Below are 19,614 nucleotides of genomic sequence, written 5' to 3'. Positions count from 1 at the left end.
TGTGGCATCTTGAATAATAACTGATTATAACGTTTTCTATATTATATATGTTTATAGAAGAGTGCTGATTTTAAAATTCTCTTTCATTCCTTCACTGGAAATGATCATTAATGATTGCTGAATCTTTAAAATCTTTAGATTCAAATTACAAGTTTTTAAATGTCAGTAACTTAAGAAGTTGGAGGGGAGAATATGCATCATCACAAAAAGTAAATGAATTCCAAACCTTCATTTTGAATTTGTAATAATACCATGTATTTGTGCCACATTGCTTTTTCTTAGGTTGTTGCAATTAGAATGTGAGTTATTCTTTTTAAATATATAGAATACCTCAGTTAGGGCTATTTAAATAAGTAGGAATTTATTTTGATAGTAAAATAATTTTTTAAAATTAGTTTTGAAGTGAAAGGACATGGCTGTTAGTTTTTAAACATATATATATATAAAACATAAAGGTCTTTTCCTATACATATATATAAAAGGAATTTTTTTTTGGATGTATTTAGATATTTACCACCCTAAAATTGATTTGTTTCTCTTTTGCCCTTCAAAAAGTGAAATTTCTCAGCTGCAATGCTAGTTTTTGATAATTTATTCATCAGTAATACTGTGCACCGCCATTTATCCCAGATAATCGAATTTTTGTTTTGTCAGAATTTAAAATTTTTTATCATTTTTTCCTTTCACATTGTCAGAAGGAAGTGAGCTGAGTTGGCTCATTGGTTTCCCTGCTTACTTAATGCCTACTGCCCTCAGGGCATCACTGACATTATAGAGCCCAAGACCTTCTTACCTGTCTGATCTATATCATAGATGAAATTACCCAATAAGTAAGTCACTTTTATTAAAATTAATATTTAGGTAATGCAGTTTTATATATCTGCATTATAAGTGTATTTATGCTGCCTAAAATTCTTGAGTCTTGAAAGGATGAAAAGCATGACCACATTCGCAAGTACAGAATAATCAGACTGTCAGGTCAGCATCTGATTTTAAAATCTGACTTTCTGACAGTCAGCTATGAGCTGTCTGGTTGAGTTGACCCACCTGTGCTTAATTGCCATGAACTGGGTACAAAAGAAAACTTAATTCAAATTCATTAGAGAAATAATTCTTAGAGTTGTTTTATTTTAAACCTATGAAAACTGTCTAGATACATATTGATATGCCAATATAGACCAATAGCCTAAACTGTTAATCAAAATTTTAATTTTCAAATTCAGTTAGTTGAAGACCATCATTCTAAAAGCTAGTCGTAAATCATCTTATATTTTACTTACCTGACTTCAAAAATTAAAAATTTCAAAAGATCCTTTGTGGGACAAAGTAAAAATGAATTACCTGATTGTCACTTTCTTATTATTGCAATTGAAAAAAAGAGAGACTTGACTTTATGTAGTTTTTAAAAGTTACTTTGAATTTTCAATATCCCTATATAGTTCCATTGTGTCATTCTTATTCTACTGTTGAGATTATAATATTTTATAATTTACTTCCTTCTTTTTAATTTTTAATGACTCAGTTTTTTACGTGTGCATATATTCCCTTTTCAACATGAAAAAAGAATATATATATGATTCTAAACTTTTCTATGAATGAATATTATTACTAGAAAATATTCTTTCATGTTTTGTGAACTTATTTTTTAAATTTTAGTAGTTCTGCAATATTATTAATTAATTTTTTTGTTCTTTCAGTTGCACCACTTTGTTTTCTGTACCATGAACCTTCCAAATTGTATCAGATATTCCGTGAGATGTATGTGCGTTTTTTCTTCAGACTTCATTCCATCTCTTCTCATCCTTCTGTAAGTTCATTAAAAAAAAAATGGATCAAACCAGACTCTAATCTGTTTTTTCTTTCCTTAAGAAAAACAAATGTTAATTTGTGAGGTCAAGCAACACTTTTCTATAGAATAAATGAAAGAGAAGAAGAAATTGATATTTAAATAGTTTTAGTAATAATTAGAGAGGAAAAAACCTTTTATCAATTGCATTTAAATTATCTTTTATATGTTGAAAGAAAAAACATAGCAATGTCTGTATTGTTTTCTTTGACAAAGGTGGCTAACTTCTTTGAATGCTGGTTTCCTCATCTCTGAAACTCATTTCAGAGTTAATAATGAGTTTCTGTGGTGCTGTAGAGCAGTGTACAAAGCACCTGGGTAGCACCTGGCTCGTGGCAGATGTTCAGTAAATAGATGGCTGCTGTTTTTATTTTTGTCGTTACGATTATCATCATCATCATCCTCTTTTCTTTGTTAATGAAAAATAAACATCTATTTGTCCCTTATTTTTCAATTTGGCTAATTATCAGTTATCAAACTAGATATCTCCTTTGTGTTTATTCAATAGATGGCTCCCTGGCCTTAACATGAAATTCAAAGAGAAGCATACTGGGAGTTGAGTATTTGTATCTGTTTTATTTTGTCCAGTCCTTTATCATATCTTCCTTCCCCCACCCCCACCCTCCTTAGCCTGAGTAAAAGCAGTGTTTATTTTATTTCAGTTATACTTTTTCTGTCTTTGAGCCTGCTTTGGTCTGCTTGTGGGTAACTTGACTGACTCTCCAGAAAAAACATTAAAAATTGGAATGTGTCAGGGCTACCAAGTTTCCCAAAAGAGGAAACTGTCACTGCCACCCAACTAAACTGCAGCTCATTATCCTCCCCGCGCCATTCCTGTGTATCCCTATTCAGCCTTCCTGTCTCCAGTGCTGCTCTCATACATTGCTAGTGAGAGCGGGCAAATAACAGAAACCCAGGATGTCACAGATGAGCAAATGAAGTACCACCAATTATCTTGGGTTTCTTCTCTCTGAGACAACTTGATTTAGTGCCTATATTGCATGCATATTTAATCTAGAATAACCAAGAATATATTAATAATTCTTTTTTCTTAGAACTCATCCTTAGCCTCAGATTTCTTACTCGCATATTCTGTACCATTTTATGCTTCAGAGTTTCAAAAAAATGTTTTTAACTGGCTGCCCAGTAGATACCCGTGATGTTTTCCCTGTGCAGACCGCTGATGCTTGCCACTGAGCAACTCTGGATATGCCTTCTGTATATCCGCGCTGACCCTAAGGTGTCCTTTTTCAGCTGATTGATTGGGACAGCCCTGCCTCTGCCCGTTCTTTATTCAGTGAAATAAAGACTTACAGGCAGTCATCTTTTCTGGCTTGCAGCCAGACTTAACTATTTGGAACCATGACAGCCTTATTTCTTTAGAAATTCAAAAAGAGGATTAGAACTTCCTTACAAAGATCAACCCTGAGGAATGCTGAGCTGCAAGAAAGACTTTATTCAGAGCTGTCAAGTAATAAATGCACTTGAAAAACCATCTACTTTGTACTCTACAGATAATGCCCTTTTAAAAAAGTGGATTTCAGTTTTTAAAAAAGTTATCCTTATACTAAGTAATCAAACATTCTTGTTTGATAACTTCCTGGTGCAAATTTCAAACAGTTAGTCTTTCCCTGGGGATGGATTTCAATGAAAGAGTTAAAAAAGCAGGAAATATTTTCCCTGATGGATGAGACAGCTGGAAGGGAAGGGACATATGGAGGAGAAAGTGAAGGGTGTGGCTATAGCACCAGAGAAATACCTGGAAACTGGAATGCATCCAGAAAAAACTAATTTTGCTGGGCCTACGTGATACTATATGACTTACAGAGTAGCAGGTTTTTCTATAAAATGACGTTTTCCTTGAATTCCTAACATTACTACATGCCAGGTTATGTGGGGAGCCTATCGTTGTTAAAAAGGAAAAAATATTTATATTGATAATCTTTTTCTCATTTCCATTTGAATAATTTAATGGCAGAGTTCATTTTTAAATACTAAATTATGCATTTCTCTTGTGATTTATTATTGTATCCAGGGTATTGTGTCACTCTGTCTGCTGTTTGAAACTCTTCTTCAAACTTATCTCCCCCAACTCTTTTATCATCTACGAGAAATTGGGGCTCAACCGTGAGTATTTTTCTCTCCTAATTGAAGAATAAATTGATATCAGAAGGCTCTTTTTCATCATCAAAGATACAGTAATTTTCCAGAGACATTAAACTAACCGTTTCCCCAATAAAACAACAATTATCAAGTAGTAAATTATAACTCAACATTGTGCCAGAAATTCTTGAGACTTACCAAAATCCTAATAAATTCTTATTTGCTTGGATTTTTGTGCTTGGTACAAGAATCACCAAAAGAACTAATTTCTATTCATACTGAAAGGTGTTGGCCAAACTGAGGCAAAAATTTGTGGAAACAAATACTACCTGAGAAATGTGATAATACTAAAATTAAGTCAGTTTAGGCCAAACTTATCAGAAAACAACTTATGAAAGACAGAAAGGTTAAAGTTTGCTGGCTTTCATTAAAGGAATCTAGATTGATTATTTACCAATGGTTGTACACTGTGATTTTTTTCTTCTAAAAGCTTGAATTTTTGTTCATTTATCTCAGTATGAGTTATCAGTGAATATATAGGGTACCTGTGGACCTCATTATTATTGGTTCTCTTTTCTCTTTTTTAATTAACAGTGTCTTAAGGCAACAGAAATTTCCAAATGATTTATCAGTGTTTTGTTACTGGCTTCCTTTCTGTGTAACCATTTTCTCCTATATAAGGGCATATTTGAAAGGAGCACTAACTCTTTGAGACCACAAAAGTAGTTAACGGGAAATAGAATCCATAGCCGATGGATGGATAGATGGATGGATGAGTGGGTGGGTGGGTTTAAGAGACAGACCCAGATTCAAATTCTATCTCTACTAAACTATATAATCCTGATAAAGTTATCTAATTTACCTAAGCCTCAATTTCTTTCATTAAATCAAGATAATTTAATTTATTCATCTTTAAAATCAAGAGAATTCCTACCTCATTCCTACCTATGGAATTGTTTAAAGATTGAATATGTATATGTGTATATATTGATATATATATGTATATATATATACATATATATCTCCATTCTAAAATCACCATCGAATTTCAGACATTTTAGATCTTAGAAATGCCATTTATAAAACAACACCTCATATCATCCGTTGATAACACCTAGGTGACACTCTTTCTTTGTAGACATTAAAAAACAGGATTTCATTAATAATTAATATTATAAAACAAGAATATGGCAGAAATATTTTATATTACATACAAGTCATTTTTTCTTGTGGTAAACTGACCTTTATTTTACTACCGTGAAATGAATATTTGAATATAACTATGCTTTTCCTTACTAGAGTGAAGACATTTAGTTTATTGCTAGAAACTAAAATCCTGAGTTTTTTCTAGTCTATTTATACACTTTAATCATTAAAAGGAACAAATTTATTTCAGTGAATTATGATAAACATTAAAATTCTGATGCAAGAGAAAATATAAAAATTTAATTATCGGGCTAGAAATCAATTATTAAAAGGCTTTCATGAATTAAAACTAATGCTATGGGAAGGTTTTTAATTTAGAATTTAATTTTTTTACTAGATATAGGACTCTTCAGGATATCTCCTTCTTCTTGACTACTTAGTGCATTTTATCTAAGTTATCATATTTATGGACATAAATTATTCATAATATTCCATAATAATTCTTAATTAGCCTTTTAATATCTATAGAATCAGAGTGACATTACCTCTCTCATTCCTGAGATTGATATTTGTATCTTGTTTCTCTTTCTTGATTATTCTGGCCAGAGGTTTATTAATTTTATTCTTCTTTGAAAGAATCAGTTTTTGGTTTCATTGATTTTGTTTTTCTATTTTCAGTTTCATTGAGTTATGCTCTTTTATTTGTTATTTCCTTCTGTATGCTTGCTTTAGTTTTGTTTTGGTCTTGTCTTTCTACTTGTTTAAGATGAGGTTTAGATAATTAACTTGAGACATTTCTTCTTTTCTAATATAAGCAATAATGTTATAAATTGCCCTCAAAGCACTGCTTTACCTCCACTCAACAAATTTTGATGTGTTATGTTTTCACTTTCATTCAATTCAAAATGTTTCTTAATTTCTCTTGTGACTTCCTCTTTGACCATAGTTTATATAAAACTGCATTGTTTAATTTCTAAATATTTGGAAAGATATTATATCTTTCTGTTATTGATTTCTATTCTAATTCTGTTACAGTTAGACAATGTGCTTCATAAGATTTTAGTTCTTTTAAATGTGTTGCAGTTTGTTTTATGACCCAGAATATGATCTCTTTATGAATCTTCCATGTACACTTGAAAAGAATTCGTATGCTGCTAGTGTTGAGCAGAATGTTCTGTAAGTGGTAATCAAGTCAAGTTTGTTGATAATGTTCAAGACTTCTATACACTTGTTAATTTTCTGTCTACTTTTTCTATTGATTATTGAGAAAGAAGTGTTAGAGTCTCCAATTATAATTGTGAATTTGTCTTTTTATTTCTGCATTGCTATATATATTTTTACTTCATGTAGTTGACTCTGTTTTTAGGAGAATTGATCTTTTTATCATTATTTAATGTCTTTTCCTAGCAATAAATCTACTATGTCTGATATAGCCATTCCAGCTTTCTTTTTATTACAATTTGTATAGTGTATTCTTTTCTGTCTTTTTACTTTTAATGTATTGATTATCAATGTCTTTACTTTTCAGGTGGCTTTCTTGTCAAAAGTATATTTGGTTCTTTCAGTGTGGCAGTTTGTCTTTTAATTGGTGTGTTTATTCCATTTACCTTTAATGTAATTGATATTATTGTATTAAAATAATATCAATTGATATTATTTACTATCTTGATAGACATTTTTTTGTTTGTGCCATGTGCTCTTTATTCTTTTTTTCCTCTTTTCCTGCCTACTTTTTTTTTTTTTATTTATTTATTTATTTTTGGCCACATTGGGTCTTAGTTGTGGCGCATGGGATCTTTCATTGCAGCATGCAGGCTTCTCTCTAGTTGTGGCGTGGGGATTTAGTTGCCCCGTGGCATGTGAGATCTTAGCTCCCCGACCAGGGATCAAACCCACGTCCCCTACATTGAAAGGCGGATTCTCAACTACTAGACCACCAAGGAAGTCCCTCCTGCCTACTTTTGTTTGTTTGTTTTTATTTTATTTATTATTTATTTATTTATTTTATTTATTTTTGGCTGCATTGGGTCTTAGTTGCGGCACACGGGATCTTCGTCAAGGCATACAGGATCTTTCGTTGCAGCATGCAGGCTTCTCTCTAGTCGTGGCGTGTGGGTTTTCTCTTCTCTAGTTGTGGCGCGCAGGCTCCAGGGCAGGTGGGCTCTGTAGTTGTGGCACGCAGGTTCCAGAGCATGTGGGCTCTGTAGTTTGTGGCACGTGGGCTCTAGTTGAGGCGCATGAGCTCAGTAGTTGTAGCACGTGGACTTAGTTGCCCCACAGCATGTGGGATCTTAGTTCCTTGACCAGGGATCAAACCTGTGTCCCGTGCATTGTAAGGTGGATTCTTTACCACTGGACCACCAGGGAAGTTCCCCTCCTGCCTACTTTTGAATTGAATAATTTTTCACTCCATTTTATCTCCAGTATTGGTTTATTATTTATACCTTTCTAAAAATATTTTTTGATAAGTGTCTGTCTTAGTTCAGTCTGCTATAACAAATTACCGTAAACTGTATGGCTTATAAAGAACAGAAATTTATTTCTCACAGTTTTGGAGACTGGAAGTCTAAGATCAGGTTGCTAGAATGGTTGAGTTCCAGAGAGGACCTTCTTCTAAGTTGCAGACTGCTTCTCATTGTATCCTCACATGATGGAGAGCAGAGAGGAAAAAGAAGCTCTCACATGACTCTTATGAAGGCACTAATCCCAAACATGAGGACCTACCTTCATAACTTTATCTAATCCTAATTAACTTCCAAAGGCCACACACCTCTTTCCTAATACCATCACATTGGGGGTAATTTCAATATATGAATTTGGGGGTGGGAGTGGGGACACAAGCATTCAGTCTATAACAGTGCCCTAGGATTTACAGTATACATCTTTAATTTATCACCTTCTACTTTCAAATAAACTCCAGGCCTGGAGGGTTTCATGGGCAAATTCTACAAAACATGTCAGGAAGAAATAATATCAATTATTGTTTTTCTGTGGCTGCTGTCAAGATCTTTGTCTTTAGATCTTAGCAGTTTGATTATGATGTATCTGGACATGGATTTCTTGGGTTTATCCTGTTTAGGGTTTGCTTAACATCTTGAATTTGAGGCTTATTTCTTTTGCCAAATTTAGGAAGTTTTCAACCATTATTTCTTCAAATATTTTTTTCTGCACCACACTCATTATCCTTTTCTTCTGGGACACAAATATTAAAACTTTTAGTCTTATCTCACAGCTTCCTGAAGCTCTGTTCATTTTGTTTTCAATCCTTTTTACTCTGTAGTTCAGATTGGACACTTTCTATTGATTTATATTTAAATTCACTGGCTCTCTCAATGGTTATTTCCATTTTGCTGTTGGATCCATCCAGTGAGGGTTGTTTTCTTGTTGTTGTTATTGTTTTTGTTGTTTTTGTATTTATCAGTTCTAAAATTTCCATTTGGTTCTTAACAAAACTCAGAATTGTGCATTAATAAGGGCTAATTCTACTATACATAAATTATACCTCAATAAACTTTATTTCTAAGAAATTGAATCTATATACTAGGGAGCAGGAGGCATGATGTGTGGTGCTGTTGTTCTAATAAGACACTGAGAGATCCAGTAAAATGAAACTAGTTGAAGTTAATAATTTAGACTTAAAAGTTAGTGAATTATTTAAATTTAAAATAATCGGTGGCTAAAAGTTTCTTTGGCATCTATAAACAGATATTCTAAAACCAAACAAAAATCTTGATTTATCAATACTACTGCCTACATGTACTTTGTTATATTAGAACAATAGTTATCTAGTATTGAGGAATTTCTGAAACTTGGGGGTCCTTTTTCAGTCTTAAGAAAATTAATATGACACCAACAAAGGCAATCTCTCAATCCCATTTTCTCTTTTAAGAAAAAGTACGGGTATTTATGTATATAACAATTTTAACAAAGAATTTGGCTAGAACCTCTCAGGGGCAGTCAAGTGATGTTTAATTGCCAATAGATAGTACAGAAACTGAGAGACTATTTTATCTCTTCAGGTACCAAAGCCAAAGAGTTTGTTTCCTGATTCTAGAGATAAATTGTTATTGTAACATAACCTATTTATGAAACAGTAAGATCTCATACTTCTTAGGACTTTTTTTTTTTTTTTTGCAAAATGGAATTTAATTGAATTTTCTGGTTGATTTTTCAGAGTTCTGATGACCTCTTCTATAAAACTAAGGGTTTCAAATCAGAGATCTATTTCCAAGGTCCCTTATAGCTTTTTTTTTGAAGATTTAATTTAATTTTTTATTTTTAGCTGCGTTGGATCTTTGTTGCTGTGCACAGGCTTTCTCTAGTTGCGGCGAGCAGGAGCTACTCTTCGTTGCGGTGCGCGGGCTTCTCCTTGTGGTGGCTTCTCTTGTTGCAGAGCACGGGCTCTAGGTGCATGGGCTCAATAGTTGTGGTTCGCGGGCTCTAAAGCGCAGGCTCAGTGGTTTGACGCATGGACTTAGCTGCTCCATGGCATGTGGGATCTTCCCAGACCAGGGATCGAACCTGTGTCCCCTGCATTGGCAGGCAGATTCTTACCCACTGTGCCACCATGGAAGTCCCCCTATAGCTTAAAAACTAGTTTTCTTTGTCTTTTTTCATCCTTTGTAGCCATTTGAGTGAAATGTAGGAATATAATTTATTGAATTGGAAAAATATGCAGCTATCAAGCTCTTTCAAGTATCTTGAATAAAAATTCAAATGTTCTTGGCTTGCCTGGAACTGTTAAGATCCAATATAAGATCACCTCATTGATAGCTAATTAGTACACACCCTGAAAAACAGAATGTAGAAGTGAGTTTTCTAAAGAATGAACTATAACATAAAGTAGGACCCAGGAATATAATTCTTTCTCTTAATGCTTTTGAGACCACTAATTTGAGGACTCATGGTTTCTCACCATTGCACTTTTTACAGCTTTTAATAGAGTACTTGAGGTTTTTCTTAATTTATTTTATTGAAGTATAGTTGATTTACAATGTTGTGTTAATCACAGCAGTGTTTCAGTTATACATATATATACATTCTTTTTCATATTCTTTCCATTATGGTTTATCACAGGATATTGAATATAGTTCCCTGCAGGAACAGTAGGACCTACAACAGTAGGACCTTGTTGTTTATCCATTCAATACCATAATAGTTTGCATCTGCTAATCCCAAACTCCCCATCTATCCCTCCCCCCTCCCCCTTGGCAACCACAAGTCTGTTTTCTATGTCTGTGAGCCTGTTTCTGTTTCATAGATAAGTTTATTTGTGTCATATTTTAGATTCCACATGTAAGTGATTTCATGTGGTATTTGTCTTTCTCTTTCTGACTTCCTTCACTTAGTATGATAACCTCTAGGTCCATCCATGTTGCTGCAAATGGCATTATTTCATTCTTTTTTATGGCTGAGTAGTATTCCATTGTATATATGTAGAGTGCTTGAGTTTTAAATGCCCATGTGATTTTTCAGACCCACAAAGGAGTTACCTAATAATGGAACTGGTTGAGTTCTTCTGATATTGCTTTTTGACGAGAAAAAATTCCACTGGTAAAATTTCTTTTTTTTCTTTGCCTACAGACTTCGCATATCATTTAAATGGATGGTTCGAGCTTTCTCTGGATACTTAGCTACAGATCAACTCTTACTTTTGTGGGATAGAATCCTAGGGTACAACTCTCTGGAAATTCTTGCTGGTAAGAGTAAGTGCTTGTTTGTAAAACACATGCTCTTTCTATAGTAAAGCCCCTTTCCTTTCTAACATTCACCATCTGTAATTGGAATTTGAGTCTACAGTTGTCTGTCATTTCTAATTCATGAACATTTAGTAGATTTATCTGCCTTGGAAGACAAGCACTGAGATTCTGCAATCTAAATACGTCTGCATAACTGCCCATCACGTCTATTCCTAGTCTTTTTTCGTCGCTTTTAGGAATGTCCAGCTCCCCTCCCCTGCTTTTAGTCCAGCCAGGGCTTACGGTCTCAGCACCTGTGAGGTTTGCACAGCAGAGTGTAGGTATACTTCTGTTCTTTTCCTGACTCCTCTGACTACCTTAGTGTTCTGTTCTGTGCCCTTTCTCAACTACTACCTAAAATCCAAACTGAGACTGAGCCTCCCTGCATAGTTGAAATCTCAGCTCTTCTGGACTTCAGTTTATACTGAACTCAAAACCTTTTCCTTATTGCTAACAGTCTCTGACTCCTGCCCTGGTAACTGAGTTTCCCCTTTTACATATTCTCTTAAGCCAAAAAGAAATTCATCTTTTTTTCAGAGAGCCACAAATCCATCTCTTATTTAATAATTAAGTTCTTACAACAGATATACACAGAGGGCAACTGTGTGATAACACATAGGGCACAGATTTCTTATTATATTATTTTGCTCCTCTGTGTGTAAAATAGACTCAATTATTTTTATCATTGAAATTATCAGGGAATTCAAATAAGTATTACAGGGTTTTCACATGGATGGAGAGCAGAGAAGTTGGCAGAGTGCTGGTTCCAACCTTCTCCAGTTTTGTGATATTGAACAAATTATTTAATCTTTACCCAGTGATAGCATTGTAAAGACACCTCTCTGGGCCATTTGGAAATAATGCTTAATTGATGACCCTTTTCTTGCAGAAGATTCTCTAGGTACCATATTAACATATTTTTGAATGCTGAGAGTTCGAGTAATTAGGTGGCATTTTGAAAAGGAAAATTGAGGTAATAATAAAGTGCCGTGAAGATAAATGTTGCCCCTGGTATAATGAGAGATATCATTTACTGGGGTTTTTAACAACTCCCAGTATCTTTCTATCTCAGTTGTTTTTAAAGCCCATACAAATATGAGTTAGGAAGAAATGGTCTGCCATCACCTCTTTTGGCTGAATGGCAGTGATACATACAATCTAGAGACGGACGGGAATCCTAGAGGTCATCAGGTATAACTTCTTTTAAATATTTCTGACAGGCAGTCCTTATCCTGTGTTTGAACATTCATTGTTGGATAATCCCTGTCTTACCAAGTAGCCCATTTCATTTCTGGATAATATAACTTTTTTCCTTTTTTTGCCACGTTGCATGGCGTGTGGGATCTTAGTTCCCCCACCACGGATCAAACCTGCACCCCCTGCAGTGGAAGCGCGGAGTCTTAACCAGTAGACCGCCAGGGAAGTCCCTGGATAATATAACTTGTTAAAATGTACTACTGTTAAACCAGGATCATCATCATGTTTTTTCTACTCTCTCACCCCCTCCTTTCCTCAAAGTCTTCTATTTTCCAGGCTAAGTAGTCTTGTTTTTTGCTACCATTTCTCAGGTAACAGGATTTTAGATTTTCTACCAAATAACTCTTCTGGGTAGGGAATAAATTTTGAAGAGTATTGTATGTAGCTTTTTGTATCATTTCAAAAAACATTAGAGCATGTTAAAGAAATGGGCTCAGTATTAGAAAGTACTTTCTAATAATTAGGACTTTCCAAAAGTAGAATGGGCTTTTCAACTGTCATCTAAAGGGTTAAGAGGTTTTCTATCATGAAAGAAATGTTGAATTGGAAGACCTTCAAAGCGTCTTCCAATTTAAAGTCTCCCATTCTGTGACTTATCACCCCTCAGCAAACTGAAGTGAAAGAGAAATGAATGCTGAATGCTGCATTTGCTCTAAGCCACGTACTCTGCTGTAAGCTTAATACATTAATTAAAAAGTTATTGATGTATAGGTAGAAATGCAGTTCACACTATTGCATCCATTCACTTTCTCTGAGTGTTTTTAAAAAATCAACAGAGAAGAAGTGTAGAACATCTAGAAATGGAATTAGACTAATGGGAATTCCTACCATGGAATTCAGATAAAGAGCCATAGGTAGGTAATTGCATGTAGATGGGTATATAAGTTAGTTTTGATTATTTTATACATTTTTTGGTCTGAATATTTTGCGACCACCTTTTTTGCTCAAGTGAGCTTATATAGTCTTTAGAAATATTTTAGTAAATATTACTGGTTTCAGTTGTGAACTAATTAGGGCCTTTTGAAGAACAGTTTAAAGCATAGGTATCTTAATGTTCATGATAGAGTTGCTTAAAATTAATGAAAACAGTTTAAAAGACCAAAAGTAAATATTTGAGTTTCTATATTTCATATGAAGCATGACTTCAGTTGAAAATATCCCAGGACTTCCCTGGTGGTGCAGTGGTTAAGAATCCACCTGCCAATGCAGTGGACACGGGTTCAAGCCCTGGTCCGGGAAGATCCCACATGCCGCGGAGCAACTAAGCCCGTGGGCCACAACTACTGAGTCTGCATTCTAGAGCCCGCGAGCCACAACTACTGAAGCCCGCGTGCCTAGAGCCCATGCTCCGCAACAAGAGAAGCCAACACAATGAGAAGCCTGAGCACTGCAACAAAGAGTAGCCCCAGCTCGCCGCAACTAGAGAAAGCCCACGCTCAGCAATGAAGACCCAACACAGCCAAAAATAAAAAAAAATTTTTTTAATTAAAAAAAAAAGAAAAAAAAAAAAAAGAAAATATCCCAAAGTATAGACCTTTTCTCCTTGGCAAATAAACCTGCTCTGAGGAAGGACTGGGCAAAGCAATCATGAAGCAGACGGAAAGGAACTTCTGTGATGTGACACCAAGATAAATAAAGGTTGTGAGCACATAAGCATTTTGGATGCTGAAGTCAATTAGTAACTACTCTTTTATTCCCCCTCTTATCTACCTTTGGAAAAACTGTATATTTCCCACCATGTAAAACTCTTTCCTGCTACAGCGGAAAATTTGACCATCCTGTCAAGCTTTCACCAACTCCATTAAATTATACTCAAAAAAGGAAATAGTGACCACAACCCTTAATGGAGACATTTCCTAAAATGTCTCCATTTTCAAATATGATTCCAGATATTAGAAAACTATAAAGAAGTTGTTGGTCCACAGAAATGGTTTTCTTTGATATTCTTGTAAAAATGGAAGCTGAGGGACTTTAGGTACTTAAGTTTTCTCCATTTCAGTTAAAGGGTAAATTCTTTGCCCCAGGTCTCTTATATCCCTTGTTACATATTAAATAATCCCAGCTGATGACTTTTTAGATTTTATTTTACCACTACCATCTTTTTTTCTCCCAGAATTTTCCTAACTAGTTCTAATGCTTTTTTTGACAAAATGTCCAAAGTCTGTTGTCCCCTCGAAAACTGCCTGTGCTTCCCAGTCACCCTGCCTCTATCTGGGGAAATTAAGAGACCTGGCTCCTGACTTCTGCTCCATAGGCATGACCCCTATCAGGTGGTCCAGAGCCCAGGACCACCATGCATCGTCCTTCAGGCCACCTCTGGAAAACCATTCTTGTTTTTTTTTTAATTGAAGTATAGTTGATTTACAATGTTGGGTTAATTTCTGCTGTACAACAAAGTGACTCAGTTATACATGTATATACAGTCTTTTTTATATTCTTTTCCATTATGGTTTATCCCAGGGGAAAACCATTCTGAGGGACAGAAGAGAAGGTGATTCTTAGGAAAGCACACAGATTTCTATATCAGGGATGAGTCATTAATGCTTACCTTCAATCTCAAAAATGTCATCACATAGTGGTTAAATGCTTGAGCTCTAGGGCCAGAGTTGAGTAGTCACTCTGCTATTTTCTACCTGTGTGACTCTGAATATGTCATCCAAACTCACAGTGCCTCAGTTTCTACATTAGTAAAATGGGGCTAACAATAGTACTTAACTCATTTTTGATATGAGAATTAACTGCTATTATCATTATTATTACTTCCATAGTAAAAATGTATTTTAAAAAAGCATTTGCATTATCTATGCAATATACTTAGGAACCAGTCTTCCAAATAATTTTAAAGATTCCTTACCATTCATTTCCTAAACTTTAAGGACTTGTTGGGTAGGGAATGTACTACCACTACTGGTGATGAAAAAAAATGGGGAAAAGTCAAGAGTCACCTCCAGGCAGTCCCATTTCCTTATCAGAGTTGCCTGAACCTATTACATGGTCCTTCCATTGTTCATGATGACTCATCCACTTTCACAAAGTTTTATGGTAGATTATATAATAAGACATAATGCATGTCAGTATTACTCTCTTTTCATATGCAGATGATTAATGGGAACAAAAATCCAAATGTTTTCTACTCAGTATATATTATTGACCTTCAAGATGTTCTATAATGGTTTGGTTTATTTTCTTTTCAAAGTTTCAACTTCTTTTTCTGTGGCCAACATTAATGTAAAAGTCAGGATCAATCCCACAGTAGCCCGCCCCACAGACGTATCCATTTATGACACTCTAAGAAAGTCAGTGCTGAGTATAAAAATATTTTTAAGGAAAGACTTTATTGCCACATTTTTATCAGGATACCTCCTTGGTACATATGAAACATCATCTGATATATTTAAAAATTCAGTCTGCTCATAACTTTTCAGAAGCCTGTCCATTGCATCAGTAAGAAACACCTGCATCAAAATACATCTTTATTTTTAAGATAGTCATTAGATCTTCATGCCATTTAAAAATTGTTACAATTAAAGTTATAGGTATGAAACAATTTATAAAATGGCTTTTTTAAAACCACTAAAATTTCCCTTTTTCCCAAAACTGTGCCGTCAAGCCACTGTTCTCCAGAGGAGACAATTTCCATTCATCACAAGGCCTTAACTCAGAATGCAGGATGCAGTTGTGAAGCACTAATTCTGAGCCCTCACAGTGGGTTGTGGGTATAGCAGTAAAATTGTCTGGCTGATGAGTAGACTAGCAGTTGAAATAGTGTGCATTCTTTTCCAGTCCTGGCAGCTGCTGTGTTTGCTTTCCGAGCAGTGAACCTGATGGAGGTGACATCACTGGCTGCAGCTGAAGTAAGGATAAGTTTCACTCAGATGGGATGGAAATAGCTCCTGAGAGATTGCCAGGCTCGGCCACTTTAGTGTCAGATGCATAGGACACACATTACTCGCAGCCTAATTTTTTAAGTTGGGTAAAACCCATAAGTTTTGAGCTAAGTAATATTAAGTATTCAGAATTCCTTAATTACTTGAAAACAATGTTCTTGTGAAGGAGTCATAAACAAGATTATTATGGGAAACCACTATAACCGTTACAGGAAACAAGATACCTAGTAGTTTTAATAGAAACTATTGGGGCTTATGTTGCATTTTCTTATAATTGTTCATATCCATGTGTTATGCTCCTAGAACAAAGACAAACTAGTTGAAAGAATTAAAGAGCATGTGTTTGGATGATATAGTAAAGATATGTGGGCTTTTTGGTTAGTTTTAGTTGTGAGTTAATTATTTAAAACTCGTTTCTTTTCAGTAGTATATCTTACACCTGAAGCATGGTTCAATTAAACAGTGGCTTACAATAATACTCTATTTGTTATCTCTCATAGAAATGTAAATTTTATCCTTAAAATAGCTGCCTACATTCTTTGTTTAAAGGGAAGAGGATGTTTAAGCATCTTGCAACTGAGTAAACATTAGTTCCATCTTAAAGTGATTTCCTAAAGTCAGTTACTCCTTAGTATAACGGGACTAGGATTCATAATGTACGTTTATTTATAGAAGCAAGTTGAAATGTTAGACCTCTTATAAACTCATGCTACCTTGTATATTTGAAGAAGGCTCAAGGCTAAAGTCCAGATTATTTTCTACTGCACATTTGAGTATTTTGCACGTGTTCTAACATTAAGATGTTCAGAAAAGAGAAAGAAGGTTGTAGCTTCAGTACAGAGATTTGGGACCAGTCTGAAGAACTTAGAGTGTGTTGATATCAGAATTACATTGTAAAGGTGTTTCTGTGTTTATTTCATAGGCTTCACTTTGCTGATCAGAATGCGGATATTAATCATTCCTTTTGTTTTTTTGTTTCAGGCAGTTCTTGCTGACCTTTCTACTTTAAAAGTCATGCCACTTCTTCAAATTTTTCTGTTTGCTACTGTCACCTGATCTTCTTCAAGGTCACTGACAACACATCTAGTTTTTCATTAGAAAGTAATCATGAACTATGCAAACTCTGCATAAAACCAAAATTAAACTTTGCATATAAGCCAATAAAGATCATGTTCCTCCTCAGTTAAACCTAAGTAGTTTTTCACTTTTTGAAACAATAACTCTGCACACCACATATTGCATTGCATGCTGCTGATTTTCAAGAGAGAAGCAATAGATATAACTTCTGCTAAATTGAGCATACATAGCATAGATAACCCTGGCTTGTAAAAGGCATGTAACAGTATATGCAATAAGAACTAAAGATACTGTAATAAACTTGAATAGGTAATGTAGCCTCTGGGACAGTTCTCTTATGTCAGTTTGTAAATTTATCTCTAGATAATGAATCATTTTGTCTTATAAATTGCTTTTCACTCAAAGCCAGGGGTGGGGTAGCATGTGGGAAGACTTGAAAAAGATAATGCTTTTAAGTAGGAATTCAAATGTACTTTGGTGTTTTTAACAACTTTTCTCTCATCAGAGATCTTCTAGATCCCTCTCCATTTTATCTCTCCCTCTATTGGGGAAGGTCAAATACAGTTGTCTCCACCTGACAGTGTTTTATTCATCACTTTCTGAAAAAAGAAAACAATAGAATGATCCCTTTAAATTTCTCAACCTTCCATCTCTTAGTTAGAAGACTTGACACTGCTGAGATCTGTTGCCAGATTCCATTACTTTGGAAGTATACAAAGAGGACACCAAAGGACTCAATGAAGGGAGTGAAAAATCAAAACCATATGCACTTTTACTGAAGCTTGGTTTAATGAGATTTACTTCTAGGGCAGAGCAGCTTAGCGAGACCAGAAGTAGGTATTATACATTCATTCTAGAACTGAAGACATTATGCAAGGCATCAATCTTATTTTGGTCCTTATTGTAAGTGGAGGGTCTTATTTAATGTTACTTCTTAGAGACCTAGCATTTCTATAATGCAGAATGATAGAATGTGAAAAAAAATCCAAAAATCATTGTCTCAATTTTATACTCAAATTCAAGATGCTGATCACTTCAATAAAATTCTGAATCAATAGATTGATAGTCTTACTGAATGCTTAGAATTGTATTAAGTTTTATCAAAATCTATTTCCCGAGTCTTTTATTTAGAGAGTATATTTTTAGGAAATGTATGAGGTTTAGCACAAGACTGCAAGTGTGGTGGAATTTTATATAACTACTAGTTATTAATTTGAAAATCTATATAAATGCTTTTATTCATCAGGTACTTGTTGACTTATTGAGGACTAAATAATCATTTATTCAGTGATTGATTCTTAATAAACTCCATGTTATTGCTTTTGAAGGCGATACAATTATAATCATACGCTTTGCCCTTCTGTGTATACAAATGCACATTCATCACAGGGATAAGCATATACCCATGACTGTTAGGAAGAGAGAGAGTTTTAAATGATTAAGGTCAAATGTGTTCAGATACACCCACCTTTGGCTTTTTTCTTTAGGAGAATATTCATAAGCTTTTTTAAAAGTAGCAATGTAGTAATCTAGTAGGAGAAACATTAAACTGGAGGAGTTCTTGTCCTAGCTTGAAGTCCCCACATAATCTAATCTCTCTTATCTGTAATTTGGGTGGGGTATGCGGAGGAGAGGACAGGCAGCAGGAAAGTTTTGTATTTGCTCTGTTTACCTTACAGGGTTGAGTAAGACCAAATGAGAAAATACATTTGAAAGTGATTTTTTTTTTTAACTACAAAGCACCAAGCAAATATAAGAGGTTGTCAGTAATTAATTTTATTTTGTTTTATTTATTTATTTTTTGGCTGCATTCGGTCTTCGTGGCTGAGCGTGGGCTTTCTCTAGTTGTGGTGCGCGGGCTTCTCATTGCGGTGGCTTCTCTTGTTGCGGAGCACGGGCTCTAGGTACGCAGGCTTCAGTAGTTGTGGCTCGCGGGCTGTAGAGCGCAGGCTCAGTAGTTGTGGTGCACAGGCTTAGTTGCTCCATGGCATGTGGGATCTTCCTGGACCAGGGCTCGAACCCGTGTCCCCTGCACTGGCAGGTGTATTCTTAACCAATGCGCCACCAGGGAGGTCCCAGTAATTAATTTTAAATATGACATTTTAAGATCAAGTGGTAGAAGATAATATGTGAAGAATGCCCAACTTCATTAGCATTTGCATGACTTTATTTGATAATTTGAGACTTCATCTATATCTATAAGAAAATGAATGGACCATGGCATAGCAGATCCTTTCATTTGGAACAGGTGGCTCTAGCCAGTCATTCTGAATCTGAATCCCAAAGCCAAACCTGGTAGGCTGCCACACATTTCGCCGCTGTCACAAACCCCTCTCAGCCATATGCTGCTCTTGGCTGCTTGTTAAAATACTGCACTGAGGGCAGTCAGGTTGCCTTGCCCACTCCATCTCTACCCTCCTCACACTACTTCTCTTGGCCTCCTCCCTCCAGCATTCTCCCACACCATCTCCTACCAACCCCTGGCAGCCCCTCACATAGGCTCTGCCAGTGATCACAATGATCTGGGTGACCAGTGATCATTATTCTACCTGTGGCATTC

At 35.1% G+C, this 19,614-nt stretch overlaps 1 protein-coding gene across 4 annotated transcripts in view; it reads left to right on the top strand.

The window, feature by feature from the left end:
• The window catches only part of TBC1D19 (TBC1 domain family member 19), a 161,836-nt gene extending 143,725 nt beyond the window's left edge, over positions 1 to 18,111 (top strand). For 2 of the 4 annotated variants that reach the window (XM_036852006.1, XM_036852004.1), the window contains 5 exons: positions 1,698 to 1,807; positions 3,882 to 3,973; positions 10,679 to 10,794; positions 15,874 to 15,944; positions 16,959 to 17,432. In XM_036852006.1, coding sequence (XP_036707901.1) covers positions 1,698 to 1,807; positions 3,882 to 3,973; positions 10,679 to 10,794; positions 15,874 to 15,944; positions 16,959 to 17,033 — 464 coding nt within the window. In that variant the 3' untranslated portion in view covers positions 17,034 to 17,432. Of the gene's footprint in view, positions 1 to 1,697; positions 1,808 to 3,881; positions 3,974 to 10,678; positions 10,795 to 15,873; positions 15,945 to 16,958 lie in introns of all 4 variants that reach the window. The other 2 variants (XM_036852005.1, XM_036852007.1) reach the window with 2 other exon arrangements.
• Positions 18,112 to 19,614: the final 1,503 nt, after the last annotated feature.

Source organism: Balaenoptera musculus, chromosome 5, assembly GCF_009873245.2.
Source record: "Balaenoptera musculus isolate JJ_BM4_2016_0621 chromosome 5, mBalMus1.pri.v3, whole genome shotgun sequence".
Classification (NCBI taxonomy): domain Eukaryota; kingdom Metazoa; phylum Chordata; class Mammalia; order Artiodactyla; family Balaenopteridae; genus Balaenoptera; species Balaenoptera musculus.
This window is presented reverse-complemented; position numbering and strand designations above follow the sequence as displayed.